This window comes from Mus caroli, chromosome 17 (genome assembly GCF_900094665.2).
Source record: "Mus caroli chromosome 17, CAROLI_EIJ_v1.1, whole genome shotgun sequence".
Lineage (NCBI taxonomy): Eukaryota > Metazoa > Chordata > Mammalia > Rodentia > Muridae > Mus > Mus caroli.
Genome location: NC_034586.1, coordinates 32,639,014 through 32,654,415, shown reverse-complemented (window position 1 = coordinate 32,654,415; position 15,402 = coordinate 32,639,014). Strand labels below are relative to the sequence as shown.

The window sequence follows — 15,402 nt, the reverse complement described above, 5'->3', positions numbered from 1 at the left end:
GCTGTCCTGGAACTCACTTTGTAGACCAGGCTGGCCTCGAACTCAGAAATCCGCCTGCTTCTGTCTCCCGAGTGCTGGGGTTAAAGGCGTACACCACCACGCCCCGCCTAATTTAAAATATTAAAAATTAAAAAAAAAAAAACTAAAGGTACATAATAAAGACATTTAGGTGGGAGTTTGGGTATCATCAGATTTTAATATTTATTTATTTATTTATTTAATGTGCACGTGGGTTTCCCTGCATGAATTTATCTGCACCGTGTGTGTGTCTGTGTGTGTGTGTGTGTGTGTCTGTGTGTGTGTGTGTGCAAAAGCCCTTTTAAGTCAGAGATATTGTGTCTCTCTGAAGTTGGAGTTACTGCCGGTTGGGAACCTGCCTGATGTAGGTGCTGGGAACCAAACGCGAGTCTTCTGAGAGAGCAGCAAGCGCTCTTAACCACTGAATCATCTCTCCAGCCCCTCTATTGTGTGTGTGTGTGTGTGTGTGTGTGTGTGTGTATACATATGCATTTTACTTGCAAGTATGTATACCACTCAGAATCTGGAGGAGGGCATTGGATCTCCTGAAAATGTAGTTGAAGGTATTTAAGTGCTAATTGAGGAGCCAGCTCTCCAGGCACCATTTAAAAAACAAAAAACAAAAAAAACACGGGGACTCATGTACAATTAGCTGCCCTTGTATGTACTACATAGCTAAAGATAACTTTGAACTCTTATTTATTTATTTACTTACTTATTTATGTACTTCATTACTTACATCCCCAATGCTGCTGCCCCCTCCTGGTCCCCCCTGAAAGAGTTTCTCCCCCTATTCCCCTTCTCCTCTGAGAGGGCACCTACCCATCCCAGTATCCTCCCCCTCTGCCACCCCCCCAAACCTTGAACTCTTTTTCTTTGTTTTGTTTTGTTTGGTTTGGTTTTTTGGTTTTTTTGAGACAGGGTTTCTCTGTATAGCCCTGGCTGTCCTGGAACTCACTCTGTAGACCAGGCTGGCCTCAAACTCAGAAGAAATCCACCTGCCTCTGCCTCTGCCTCCCAAGTGCTGTGATTAATTTTTTTTTTTTTCGAGACAGGATTTCTCTGTGTAGCCCTGGCTGTCCTGGAACTCACTCTGTAGACCATGCTGGCCTCAAACTCAGAAGAAATCCACCTGCCTCTGCCTCCCAAGCGCTGGGATTAAAGGTGAGCGACAGACTGGAGAGATGGCTCAACCAACTATTCTTCCGAAAGTCCTGAGTTCAAATCCCAGCAATCACATGGTGACATGGTGACTCACAACCATCAGTAAGGAGATCTGATGCCCTCTTCTGGAGTGTCTGAAGAGAGCTACAGTGTGCTTACATATAATAAATAAATAAATCTTAAAAAAAAAGAGAAACTTAAAAGGACATGTGGAGACTACCTTTCCTGTTGTTTTGGTATTGGCACGCTTTGCTATTGTTGATATATCACACATATCAATATATATCATACACATGATATGATTTTTATATATTCAAATATTTTATGTTTGTGTGCATGCTGGGAGTGGAATCTGAGCCTCAGCAAGAACAAGTGCTCTTAACTGCTGAGCCATCTCTTCAGACACTGTCCTGTTTTTTTAAAAGACCTTAAAAAAAAAAAAAGCCAGATGTGGTGGTGTAAATTTTTAATTCCTGCACTTAGAAAACATAGGCAGAAAGCTCTCTCTGTGCGTCCCAAGCCATTCTGTTCTACACAGTAAGTTGCAAGCTATCCAGGGCCACACATTAAGACATACTTTCAGCAATAAATAAATAAACAGCAAATATATATTGGTGGTGGCGTGGCAGAAAGCTGGAAGCAGACAAAATGTAATTAGGGAAGGTTCTGGAGAGACGGCTCAGCGGTTAAGAGCACTGCTGTTCTAGAGGGCCGAGTTTGATTCCCAGCATCCAGACGGCAACTCACAACCATGTGGACTCACGTCTCAGGGGATCTGACGCCTTCTTCAAAGCCTCCAGGGACACCAGGAACACAGGCAGTACACAGACATTCATGAAGGCAAATTACTCATAAAATGAAAACAATGGTGAATTTAAAAAGAAAGGGGCACTGAAGAGGCTCAGCAAGTAAGAGCATTGTCTGCTTTTCCAGAGGTCCTGAGTTCAACCTCCAGCAACCTCATGGCGGGTCACGATCATCTGTGATGGGATCCTATGGGCTTTTCTGGTGTGTCTGAAGACAGCTACAGTGTGCTCATAGACATGAAATAAACAAAATCTTTTTAAAAAAGAAACAAAGGAAGGCAGCAAGAGAGTTGAAAAGAGCTCCATTTTATTATGGAAAGTTACAAAAAACGATACAAATCAGGCAGCTGACAAAGGAGCGCCAGGGAAGTGAAGCACCTCCTTAGCACCCCCACGCTGCAGTTCAATTCAATATGAACCAAGCAGAGGAACAGAATTAAATAACTTTCATGGGGTTCAAGGTTAGGATCCCCAGCCTTCCCTCTTGGGGGAAACCGAGGCACAGTAATACTGAGCAAAGTTGAAGAAGGCCACACACCTTCCCAAGTCACTCTGAATGAAACGGTGGGAAGGTGGAGGGTCCCACGGGGGCTCTCCGTGGGTAGGCATGGCTTGTAAACCTGGGACTTCGCAGGTGGGACTGGGAGCTGGGGGGTGGGGGTGGGGTATGTAAACCTGGCTGTGATCAAGAGAGAAGGAAGCTGTAAACAAAGGGGTAGTGACCTAGAAAAAAGGGTGTCTGTAGGTCCCCGGGAGTGGCTGGGAGTTAAGGAAGGCTGTGGGGCTAGGGGTGCTCCATCTCAATTCCAGATCATTTCTGAGTTCCAACCCAGGACTTGATGCTCACTCTTAGGTCACCCACGGGAAACACCCTGAGTTAGGGGTAAATTTAGGCTACTGGCTCTGCCCCAGAAATGGGATGGGAAAAGCAAGTCAGGATATGCTCAACCCCCTTCCCTGCCAGGCAGGCTCCCTGCCAGGTCTGTCGTCGACTCTGAATCATCCAGACTCCAGAAGCTTCAGGTACGTACGGGAAGGAAGGAAGGAAGGAGGTATGTGCCCAAACTGGAAGATGGTCACCGCCGGCAGGACTCATCTGCAGGAAAAGAAGTGATCAAGGCAGAGAAGGGGAGAGGGCCTCCAGCCTCCCCATGCACCCCAGAACTGAAGAGAAGTCTTTGTAACGGGTTGGATGCGTGCCTTGTCACCAGGAACTGTAGTCATCACAGTTAACTGGATCCTGTGCTAGGCATCTTGTTTAATTCCACAGTCATCTCAGCAAAGGTGAAGTAATTTAATCCCTAGCTATGGTCCTAGGTGCTTGATAAAAGCCACTTAAGTCTCCCAACAACTTCAGGACAACTTACTATTATCAAATTGTTTGTGGTGCTGGGATTAAAGCAGGGCTCTCAATCTGTTATAGTCCAGAGTGCCCTGGAACTCACTGTGTAGACCAGGCCGATCTACCTCTGCCTGAGTGATAGGATTACACTATTCTCAGCTCAAGGCAGCAATCTTATCACTGAGCTACACACCCTGAGGCCCAGGATAACAATGTTAACTCTATTTTAAAGACCCAGGATACAATGTTAACTCTATTTTAAAGAACGATAAATGAAGGCTGGGGCTACCAATCAACAGTAGAGCACTCACCTAGTATGCTCAAGGCCTTGGATCTGATCCTAGAGTGCAGGCATGCACCCCCCCACATAAAGATAAATGGAAACCTGAGCTCGGATTGATTCAGGATCACACCTAAGTAACAGACAAGCTGGAATTCCAACTCCACGCCGTCTGACCCCACACGGGTATTTTTAACCAGATTAGAGAGCTGGAGAATGAGCGAGTTCTGGTTTTGAAATCTGGAGATCCCATGTGTACTTGGCTTTCAGGAATCAGCGAATTTAGGCCACGCTCCTTCAAAGTACCACCACACCACGGACACCAGGGGGCGCTCTCCGCCAACCACGCCGCAGCCGCTTACCCACGATTAGGGCCTTGGTGCGCAGGCCGCCCTGGAGCCCAGGCTGCAGAAGCAACTCCTCCTCTTCCTCCTCCTCCTCATCGTCAGGCTGGGTTGCTAAGGGGGCAATGGGGGTCTCAGGCTCCGGGCCTAGATCCTCCAGTACCGAGCTCTCAGAAGGGTATTGGTATGTGGTCTCCAGGGCTGTCTCACTAAAGGAGATCTTGAGCTGAGAGAAGTGAGAGGAGAGGAGGGAAGTTCATTACTAGGGGACCCCAGGGAGGGCTGAGAGAGCAGAGGCAAGTGGAAAGGGGCTGGCCTTAGGCACCAGGCAGACCTTCCCTTCCATCCATTTGGGGCTTCAGCTTCCCCTTACATCTTGATTCTTCCTTCTAATGGCGTCATTCAAAACAAAACTTAGGGGCTGGAAAGATGGCTCAGTGGTTAAAAGCACTCGCTGCTCTTGCAGAGGACCTGAGTTCAGTTTTTAGCACTCACAACCATCTGTAACTGTAGTTCTCAGCACCTATATGTCAGCTCACCACTGTCTATAACACCAGTTCCTCAGACATTCTCACACAGACATGCAGCCAACCAACCACCCATGCACATGAAATAATAAATAAAGAAATAAATAAGTTAAAAAAAAAAAAGCTGACATTCAGATGGAGGGAGGTGACCAGTCTGAGGCCAGCCTGATCTACATAGAGACCCTGTCTTTAAAAATAAGCAGACACACACCCACACAACCACACACACACACACACACACACACACACACACACACAAAGACAGAGAGATTTTGCCATGGCAAGGACTGGGACTCTGGGTAAGTAAGGCAGAATTAGGGTCTCTTTCCTTCACTGTTGTGATGCAGAGGTAGTATACAAACCAACCAACCAACCAACCTGAAGTGAGATGGGCACTCCAGACTCAGGAATGGATAAGACAACAGAAAGGTTTGGACAAGCCAAGGGATGTTCAACATACAGAAGAGTCCCTGGAATATGGAACTGATAAGGATAGAGAGTCAAGTCCAGGCAAACACTGGGTAGGAATGGAGAGCAGCCCACAGGGTACTCACAAAAACAGAGGCCAGAGAAAGCCAGAAATCCCCCCAAAACAAGGCTGTCTTCGCATCCTTCCCCTTTGCCCTCCTAAGGAGTTCTGGGACGCTGTAGGATTAAGTCTGCAATCCCAGGGGTTTAGGAAGACAAACAGAAAGGGATTCCAGGTGATCTATCCAGGGCATCTGTGACCCAGCATCCCAGAGCCTCCACGTGATCTACAGCATGGCTGCAAGGGGCTGAATGAGAGGGGATAACTTGGTCCCTAAGGAAAGCAGGGTACCCAAGACTGTATGTGTCACTCCTTGGTTCCAAATCCTGCAGTGGCTGCTTCTGCTTCTCCTCCTCCTCTAACTCTTCTTGGCTCCCCCCCCCCCCCCCTTCTTTCTCTAAGACAGTGTTTCTCTTTGTATAGCCCTAGCTTCCTGGATCTGGCTCAGTAGACCAGGCTGGTCTCTGCCTCACAAATGCGGCATGCACCACCATCAGCACCCAGTATTCTGCAGTGGTTTATTTCACCTTACTTTGAACAAAATCCAAAGCCTAACCAAACGTGATTTGCCTCCGTGCTGACTGGTCCCTCTGCCTCCAGAGCATCCTGTTCAGAAGCTGCCACATCTGCATCCTGCTCTGTGTCCTGAACATTTTACATGCACCCTTGTACCAGTATTTCCATAATCACTCACCCACTTCTAACCCACTACAGAGGCACAACCTCTCTTAATATCTGGCGGGGGGGAGGGGGGGAGTCTGTAGTGTGGCATCTTCACACAAAATGCCAGTGTCCTCAAGCCCCTTATATAAGATGGCATGGTACTGCATACAACTTACACAGGTCCTCCTTGTACCTTCAAGATCATCATCATCATCATCACCGACTTGGTGTTTTGCCTGTGCCAATATGCACCATGTACATGCAGTGCCTAAGAAGGCCAGCAGAGGGCATCAGATACCCTGAAACTGGAGTAGAGGAGTCTGAGGATATAGGTGCAAGGAACTGAACCCAGGTTCCCTGCCAGAGCAGCAAGTGCTCTTAATGGCTGTGCCATCTCTCTCTAGTTCTGTTCTGTTCTGTTTTGTTTTTATTTCTGAAACTCGAGCTGACTAAGCAGCCCAGGCTGGTCTTGAACTTGGCATCCAGAGATGGAATTTCAAGCCCAAGCCACCTGCCTGGAGGGCCTTGAATATTTTTGGCCTGTACCTGGTTGAAATCAAGAATAACCCTTGGTGCAGAAGGCTGTGTTGTACCGACTATTCATATACACAGTTGTCACATGTCATAAGATAAGGGTCTGTCTGGACATCAGCTAAGGTTGGTTGGTTCCAACAACCAACAAGGAACCAAGTCTATGGAAAACGCCCATAGAAGCAAGGGGCGGCCACCAGACGGCTCAAACTTCAGTATCTGGAAAGGAACCCTTACTGGTTCTGTTGTTGACAGACTTAGCCAAGTTTCTTGTTCATTCTCCTTTCTTCCTAAGCTCCCTTCTCCAGCCTCTGCAGTTTATCATCTGTTCTGTGAAATAATTCATTTTATCCACTCCATAGACTTCAGTGTCTACTTCTGTGTCCCCCCCCCTTTGTTTCACCACCCCCCCCAGTTTCTGACTGGGCTTCTTAGGAATGCATAACCCGAATTAGGGGCGGGCAGAGAGGGAAGTGACTCACTAGATCCTCTCATCAGCTATATAAGGTCACCAGGGGGCCGGGGAAGGAGGGGAAGGTCTCCAGCCAGAGAGGATGCTGGGCAAAAGCACCAGCTACAGCACCCGCCCCTCAAAGGACTGGGGTGGTGTCTCTCATGATGGCAGGTTTGATAGAAGTAGCCAGAAAAGGAACTACTTAGGGAACATGAGGGATGGTGGTAATGGTTGGGATAGAGCCAGCGCAAGGCACAGTAATCCTTGCTGAGGCTGCACAGACAGAGAGCTGAGCGGTGCAGATGGAGATTAAGAGACGGTGAGGAAGAGGTAAATGGTCAGGTCTAGGGAACTGTGCAGCCTCCTCCCCACCCCCACCCCAGTGTAGCTGCTTCCTGATTCTCTCACCACATCCTGAGTAGTTCTTTCGGGGCCTGGGCCCAGTGTTCCCACTCAGTGCCACCAGCCTTCCGGGCCCCCACCCCAGGCTTCCTGTTTGGAAGGTCTGCTTCCGCCCCTCCTACTGGATGACCTAGGTACGGTCACCAGCACAGGTCCTGCTCTGTACTAGGCTCCTTGGCTTCCCCCAGATGGTTCCTAGGTAGGAGCCACAGAGCCTTGTGCCTCTCTCTGCTTGGTCTCCAAAGTCACAGCCAGCCTCAGTAGGAACACCTCACCCTAAGAGAATTTCCTGTCCTCTGTCCTTAGCTGCCCAGCCCTGAGAAGAGAGAGCCAATAACCCAGACAGAGGCAGGGGAAGGAAAGTCACGTTCAAGAATAGGATAATGAAAATGGACACTTCGTACATGAATCTAAAACAACAAAAAGACAAACTGGGAGGAACCAAGTGACTCATGAGCTTAGCCCTGATCTTTGGTCCTCATGGTGGCCTATTGACACTGAAAACACACACAAACACATGAAAAAAGGGTGAGACAGGCTTGCCAGGCCCCGGGAAGATTTGTATTGTGTGGAGGGTCTTCTGGTCTGAGGCGTCTGACTGTAGCACTGTCTCTCCCCAGAGATTTTTTTTTTTTTTTTTTGACTTAGGAAAACTATTGGGACATATTAGGAAGGCGCTGGGCCAGGGCCAAAGGGAAGAGTTACCCTATCCAGTGCTTTCTTGCATGTCTGCATTTCAGCCTAACCTCTGACCCTCTGCTGGCCTCAGCCCCACCCCACCCCATCCCCGCCCCCAACTCTCACAGCGCCTGAACCAGTCGCAGCTCTCAGCTCAGCGCAAATGAACTTCTCTTTTTCTACCCCAGGGGAGGGAGAGGCCAGGGTAGCAGGAACAGAGGGGGAAAAAAACCAAGGCTGAGACAGTTCTGTGGGGGGAGGGGAAGCCCAGGGAGGAAAGATGGGGGAAGGGACTGGGATATTTTGGAAGAGAAGGCTTTTCTTGTCCCCAGAGAGAAGGAAGCACTGTCTAACATTTGCCCAGTTGGGGGGAGGGGTAGGTAACCCTGAGGTCACCCACTTCAAATGGCCTCTTCTTGCCGGGAGTTGGGGCTGACTTGGGGTCTAAACTCCTTCTTCCTTCAGCCAGCTCTGTTCCATCACCCCAACCCCCCCCCCACCTCTGTTCTGGAATGTCCTCCATTAGTTATGACCCCTCCTTCTTGGGGCTGAGACCTTCATTCCAACTTCCCTGAACTTCTCCGTCAACCTTCTCTATCCCCCTGGGTTATTTTCACACGCCTTCACATGTCCTTATCTTTTCTCTCTTACCAGAAGGGTTTAACTGGGTCAAAAGCCCAAAGGAAGAAAAGGAGAGGGGACCGAGAGAGTGGGGAAAGAAGAAACAGGCAGGGCACACCCCGAAAACGACACACCCCAACACAGCAGTTGAGTGCAGAACAGAATCCTTGGGGCTCCAAAATGAATGGCAAAGGAAGGCTACCCAGAGGAAGGGTGTGTGCAGGGGGAGGAAGGGAGTCGGCAGGAATAAAAAGAATAGAAGACAAGAACACACGCATATAAAAAAGCCATCCAGTCAGAACTAGAAAGAGACTTCTACCCAGTCAGGCATAGCAGCTCTCTTACCTGTTTGTGATGTCTTTCAGGGGACCCCTTGACAAGGCAGCTGCGGCTGAGACGGAGGTAGCCCCCCAGCACCAAGATCTCCTCTGCAGTTGGGTACCGCTTCTTCCCAGATCCAGACCCTGCAGCATCAGCTGTAGCAGGGTTGACTGGAGGGGCTGGGCTGGCAGGGGGCGCACACCTCCGTGGGTTGACAGTGAAGGTGTGTCCACTGCGGCGGGGGGCCCCCACCCCCGGTCCTGGTTTCACCCCATAGAACAGACGGCTCATGAGGGGATCCCCAGAGGGTTGGGGGGCAGTTGGGGCCGAGGGTGGGGGAGACAGAGGGGCTGCTGTTGGGGGCCGGGGTTCTGCCGCTTCCTCTTCCTGCTGTCTTGAGTCTTCCGTCCCAGAGTGCTCTGGTGGGAGGGGGGAGGGCCCAGAGCAGAGGTTCTGCTGGGCTCTCAGAGGCCTGCTCTGAGCCTCCGCCTCCTCCTTCTCAGCCTCCTCTTCAGCCTCCACACCAGAAGGTCCTGGGTGCTTCTCTGAAGATGCTGGAGGATCTGGCTTCTGCGTTTGTGTATCTATGTCCCAGGGCGTCCGTTCTCGAGCCTTCCCAGAGTTTAGGGTCCATTTCCAGCTTTCAGTGGGCCTCTGCTCAGCAGTCTCCACTTCGCTCGAGGTGATGTCTTGAACCTCCTTTGTCACTGGAGACTGGTCTGGAACAATCCCTGAACTCAATTTCTCTTCCTCTCTCCCACACCCCTCCAAGTAGTTTTTTCTCTCTTCGCTGGACTTCAGCCTCCACTCTGTGGCCTCCAGCTGTAACAAGCTCTGTTTCTGGGGTTCTCTTGAGTCAAGATTCCATTTATGGACGTCTGTCGAGCTGCCCTTCTGGTCTCCAGGCTCCCTAGGGCTCAGAATGTTTTCCAACACCTCTTTTCTCTTGGGACTGTCATCTCCAGAACCCGATAATCTCAGACTCTCCTCTGGAGTTTCTCCAGGGCTCAGCCTCCATTTCTGAGCCTCTGCTGGTCTGGAACTCAGGTCTCTGGCCTCTGCTGGGCTCTGCCTCCAGTCTCGAAGAGACCTCGAACTTGACTCTTGGGCTCCCCCTATCACCAGCCTCCTATCTCTGGACTCCCGGGGACTTAGCCTCTCTTCTCTGGACTCTCTTCCCTTAGGGCTCTGATCCCTTAAATTACCAGGACTGGATCTCCTTTCTAGAACCTCCAGAGGCCCAGCCTTCCTATCACCAAGCACCTCGTTTCGCTGCTGCTGCTGCTGCTGCCGCTGTCGCTCCTGTTGGATGAATCGATTCTGATGTACTGGTCCAATAGCCTCCAAAAGGACAGCAGATTCATCTGGGTCTGGAGGTCCAGCCTCAGCATTCCCAGGCACAGGGCTCCCCTCTCCAGGAGGCAGGCCCAACTTGGCTCTGCGTCGTTCCAGGATTCCCCTCTTCCAGGCTGGCATCTGGGACAAGCGATCCCGTTCTGCTTTCTCGCGGCCACGAACCGCTGCCTCCTCCTGCCTCCGCCGGGCTAGCAACTGTAGCTTCCAATCTGGGATAGCGGTCATGGTCACTGGAAGTGAAGGAGAGAGTATTGGGGGACAGGAACAGGAAGGGTAAGCTTCAGAGGAGCCCGGAGACTGAGAATGGGGGTTGGGGGAGGAAGTGATGCGGGAAGGGACTAAGAAGGGCAGGAGGGGACAGTGCAATTAAGAATGAAGATAGAGGAAGGCCGTGAAAGGAAGGACGGCAAAAGAGTCAGGAACTGAAAAAACTGAAGAGAAAAGCTGGGTGCCAAGTTGGGGGTGGGGATAATGGGAGAGGAAGAGTCGAGATTCCGGGCAGAGGCAGAGCCAGATTGGGGTTTGTGGGCACCAGACCGTCCCTAAGATATGAGAAAGGGGAGAGAGGAAAAGCAGGAGAGAGAGAGGAGCCAGAGGAGCCGGGGCTGAGAAGTGAGCGGATTCAGTCAAGACTGCCTCCCCTGGTACCCAGGGGGAGATAAACGGGAAGAACAGAGAACCAGACGGCGAAGGGCGAGGAGGTCGGGCAGGATGTGAGGCGGTGAGGACAGATGTAGAGGGCAGAGGTCCAGGGTAGAAGGGGAGACCGGGAAACAGGCAAGGGCGCCGGCGCCTCTTCGCACGGGGCCCCCGCAGCTCCCGGCTGCCTTCCCGGCTGCGCTCGGCCCCGCCCCTCAGTCCGGCCCCTACCCCACTGCCTATTCCGCCCCCGAGGCGGGTCAGGGGAAATACCCTCCTCGGGGACTTTTGGTACCCGAGCAAGTGTGCAGCCCCGTACATTCCCAGAACCCTGGCGTCCAGCCGCGTTCAGTCCCTACAATCTCGCCGGCCTCCCCACCGGATACGCTCCAGAACTCGGGCGCGACGAGGACCCACATCACGCCTCTGCTGTCTTCCCCAACCAGGGACCCGGCTCTCAGGGGACCTTGACCCAAAGGGCCGTGCACCAGAGGGAACTGAAGGGACAATCTATTCAAAAGGGGAGACAGTCCAGGGAAGATCTGGAGCCAGGAGGCACTTCTCTTAAAGTGGGAGCCCCATAGTCAACTTACACGCCTCGGGGTCCCTAGGAGGAGGTGCAGTGGAGTCAGGCGTCGGGAGAGAGGAAGAGGAGGAGAGAGGCGAAGGGAGATCCGGAGGGAGGGAGGGAAACAGAGGAGGAGGGAAGAGGGAGCCTAAGAGGAGGGACGGAGACGCAGACTGGGGGCCAGGCGGGGGCGGCGACCGCTTTGTCTACGGACAATGGGGCGAGGGAAGGGGGCGCAGGGAGGAGCCCGGCGAAGGGCGGGGCTTCGCTGCCCTCCTTCCCGCGTGGGACTCTGGTGGGACTTCTCTCCTGCTGTGGCTATCCCCTCGCTCTCCGTTGTGTCTCCAGAGACCTTCACCCGCTTCCTTCCTTGCAGCCCCGAAGGAGCGGGGTGTCGAGACCCACTTCTCCAGCTGGCCGACCTGGGGCGGCGGCCCGTGACTCAGGCCCCCTGAGGGACATGGGGAGGAAGCGGCAGCTGCTTGGAGTCGGACCCGCCCTTCCCATCTCTCGCTGCTCCTCCCCACGCTTTTTCTTTCCCTAGCCAGTCTTTGTTACCGTGGCAGAGAAGGCGGCTGCCAGGCCCTGGGGTCTGAGGCAAAATGGCTTTGGGAGTTAGCTCTCCTCCCAGAGAGTTATTCTGTCTTCCGCGGGTTCCCTGATTTATACGCGGAGAAACTGTAATATTTGGAGGGAACAGGACTGGACGACTGAGAGATGGGGCGGGTCCATGGGGTGTGGCCCCAGCCCTTCGATCATCTTAGAATGCTCCGCTATCACCACAAAAACTAGGTCTCATCTTCCTTCCCACAATTGGTTCTGCGGCTTGAGAGTCATGGACAGACAACTGGATATCATATGTATAAAATTTTAATTTTTCTGCAGCGCATATCCTGTGGGAGAACAGGGAGCCCTGAGTCAACCCGAGTCAAAGTCGGGAGACATCTCCTTAGGAGACCACACAGAGCTGTAGGGAAGGACCTAAAGAGGTGGAGAAACTAAGGCAGGAGTGGGGAGGAAGCACAGCCGCGGTACAAAAGAGCCACTACTTATAAACTTTCAGATAGGCCCTGACATAGCTCCTTGAGGTGGAAACATGGAAGGGAATCCCCGAGGTGCAGAGCCAATAACAGTGCCAGGGGAGTGAGTGCTCCCCTGGGTGAGCTTAGGTGCTCCCCTGGGTGAGCTGACCCTGTGTGTGAGGAGGTCATGCTCAGAGAAAAGGAGACTCATGAGTTTTGTAACCATCCTTGGTTGGTGAGAAGCGGATCTTGAAGACCAGTGGAGGAAACTTTGAATAGAATTCAGGATCAAGATTCCGAAACTGAGTTCTCAGGCAGGAGAGGGCACAGCCCCTTCAGGGCATGACTTCCAACCTCCTCCGAGGTCTGAGGCAAACTCGGTCTGGATGCTAAGGGATTTGGTTTTGAGGTGGAAAGTAAATACAGGGCTTAGAACTAGCTCCTCACTCTGCTCCCCCATCCTGGGGTCTGGAGAGAAGCTGGAGTTTTCTTTGTAGCTGAGACCGAAGGTAGCGGAGATCTTGCTGGTCAAGCCCATGAGCCAAGCCCAGGTAGAGGGTAAAGAGAAGAGCCAGGAGGAGCCGATCAGTGCCCAAGGTGGGGACCACCCACAGCACAGTCAGCAGCTCCACACACACTGGGTGTCGAAGGTGAGAAAAGAGTCTCAGAGCCCGAGGAGACTTCAGAGACAGAGGCTCACCCAGTCCCAGCACATGGTAATAAACCTGGAAGAGAGAACATCACGGAACTCCAAGTCAAGCTCTCTATCTCCGTTGCCTCCGTCCTCTTCCTTCCCAGCATCCACCCTCAAGCCCAGGAGACCTACAGTCACTGTCCTTTAAGGCAAGCTGGAGGGAAACAGAGGCACTACAAAGCCAAGAGAAGTCAAAGCCAGAAGAGTTCAGGAGGGAGAGACTTGCAGACACTGGTCTCAGGTAGGGGTGTGGGATTCTCACCTGCTTGAGGCCCATCAGTTCAGCGTAGTCAAAGACCAGAAGGATGCTAAAGATGAGGAGCCAGGAAACAACGTGGAGCACAAAGCAGAGGAGAGGTACCCAGGTGGCCCATGGTTCAGCCCGAGCCTCCCACAACACTGGGCCTCTGGGTGTAGTCTCCCAGTACCGCATCACCAACTGGGGAAAGATGAGAGACTGGGCATACCAGTGGTCTTCCTTGCCCCACAATAACCTATGAGGACTCTTTCCGACAGGTATAAACAGTAAATATTTACCACGTGGAGGGTTCTGGGAGGGGTACCAAGGACATGAAGATGGCCCATCCCTACACAGGATTTTTTGGAGACTGGATGGGATGGGGGCTGGTGGATAATAATCACCTAACTAGCCTATGCCAAACATCCATGAGAATACCAACTGGAAGACAAGTGCTATTGCGAGGCCTAGGGAGGTTGTAGTATAGAACTGGGGAGGAATTCAGAGCTGAGGCAATAAAACATGAACAATGTTGCAAGGGTGAGACTCTCTTAGTGTGCTGGGGAATGTCAAATATATACAGCTTTGCTGATAGGAGAATATGCCCAGGAGGGATGGAGGCTGAGCTCTACATGTTCTTTCTGTTCCACCAGTCTCCCTTGGCCAGGCCTCATACCTGCAAGGCCAGGGCGGTGCATGCCACATAGAGCGACCTCTGAAGGACACCAAAGTACCGGGATGTCCACGCCTTCACTGCCTCAGTTGCCATAAAGCTGTGCTGTACCACAAACAGTAGCAGCAGACATAGATCCCAAGCCAAAGAGGCAAGAATGTTCCGGTCCTGCAGGGCAGCCAACCACCCGTGGCGGGCATCTGAGGGAGTTGGGGAGGAAAGGGACAAAAAGGCCAGTTAAGATGGCTAGGACATTCCCCTACCCACGTCTTTTGGAGCTCTATGCCACGCCCCTGATGCTTTCAAGAGTTTGTCAAGGCCATTCCCAGTTCACTCTCCTGTTCCTTCAATCTACCATCTTCTCTAGGCCTCCTCCTGGGAAAGGTTTTTAGGTAGGGTCACCTTTAAAAACAAGGTGGGAGGGCTGGGTAGATGGCTCAGTCTATGTAGTGTTGTATAACCCCAATTCCAGGTGATCCATCGAACCTCTTGGTATGCCTCAGGTCTCTGTAAAAAAACTCTGTCCCAAGAATATGTGGGAGATAGAGCTGGAGAGATGGCTCAGCGGTTAAGAGCACTGGCTAGAGCCCGGGAAGTGGTGGTGCACGTCTTTAATCCCAGAACTTGGGAGGCAGAGGCAGGTGGATTTCTGAGTTCGAGGCCATCCTGGTCTACAGTGAGTTCCAGGACAGCCAGGGCTATACAGAGAAACCCTGTCTCACCCTCCCTACCCCCAAATAAGCACAGGCTGCTCTTTCAGAGGTCCTCAGTTCAATTCCTAGCAACCACATGGTGGCTTACAACCATCTGTAATAGGATCTTATGCCCTCTTCTTGTGTGTCTGAAGACAGCTAAGGTGTACTCATATACATAAAATAAATAGATAAATAAATCTTTTAAAAAAAGAAAAAGAAAGAAAGAAAGAAAAGAAAAAGCCAAGCATGGTGGTGCACGCCTTTAATCCCAGAACTTGGGAGGCAGAGGCAGGTGGATTTCTGAGTTCGAGGCCAGCCTGGTCTACAGAGTGAGTTCCAGTACAGCCAGGGCTATACAGAGAAACCCTGTCTCAAAAAACCAAAATAAATAAATAAATAAATCTTAAAAAAACAAAAAAGAAAAAGAATACATGGGCCTCTGAGTTCCACACCAGCTGGGGATACATAGAAATACCCTGAAAAAAAAAAAAACAAAAAAACCACTCAAGGTTGTCCTTCAGCAGCCGTTTGCACTGCACACACAGGAGCACAAGCACACATTCCACATATATTCATTCACACACACACGCAAGCAAGCCCAGGGAAGTGGTCTTTGGTGTGGTTTTCTTGTTTGTTTTTCCAAGACAGGGTCTCTCTACATACATAGTCCTCACTCAATAGATCAGGCCTTGAAATCAGTAATGATAGACCTTCAATCAAGAGATCCGTTTGCTAGCCCGGCGGTGGTGGCGCACGCCTTTAATCCCAGCACTTGGGAGGCAGAGGCAGGTGGATTTCTGAGTTCGAGGCCAGCCTGGTCTACAAAGTGAGTTCCAG

The 15,402-nt window shown here is 51.4% G+C and overlaps 2 protein-coding genes across 5 annotated transcripts in view; both read right to left on the bottom strand.

Annotated features, from left to right (window-relative positions):
* Window positions 1–2,273: 2,273 nt before the first annotated feature.
* On the bottom strand, window positions 2,274–11,895 carry Ppp1r18 (protein phosphatase 1 regulatory subunit 18). 4 transcript variants are annotated; one of them, XM_029471606.1, is made up of 4 exons: window positions 11,802–11,895; window positions 8,705–10,266; window positions 3,973–4,180; window positions 2,274–3,084 (listed from the first exon to the last, which is right to left on the bottom strand). In XM_029471606.1, exons 2-4 carry the CDS (start codon window positions 10,259–10,261, stop codon window positions 3,065–3,067), a joined length of 1,785 nt encoding a protein of 594 aa, XP_029327466.1. In that variant the 5' UTR covers window positions 10,262–10,266; window positions 11,802–11,895; the 3' UTR covers window positions 2,274–3,064. The 4 variants fall into 4 exon arrangements, with proteins under 4 accessions (XP_029327466.1, XP_029327467.1, XP_021005329.1 ...); XM_029471607.1 differs by lacking the exon at window positions 11,802–11,895 and adding an exon at window positions 11,596–11,791; XM_021149670.2 differs by lacking the exon at window positions 11,802–11,895 and adding an exon at window positions 11,269–11,542.
* A 202-nt stretch (window positions 11,896–12,097) lies between these two features.
* The window catches only part of Nrm (nurim), a 4,045-nt gene continuing 740 nt past the window's right edge, over window positions 12,098–15,402 (bottom strand). The window contains exons 2-4 of the mRNA XM_021149673.2: window positions 13,874–14,070; window positions 13,222–13,398; window positions 12,098–12,990 (exon numbers count right to left, since the gene is read on the bottom strand). Coding sequence (XP_021005332.1) covers window positions 12,709–12,990; window positions 13,222–13,398; window positions 13,874–14,070 — 656 coding nt within the window. The 3' untranslated portion in view covers window positions 12,098–12,708. The remainder of the gene's footprint in view (window positions 12,991–13,221; window positions 13,399–13,873; window positions 14,071–15,402) is intronic.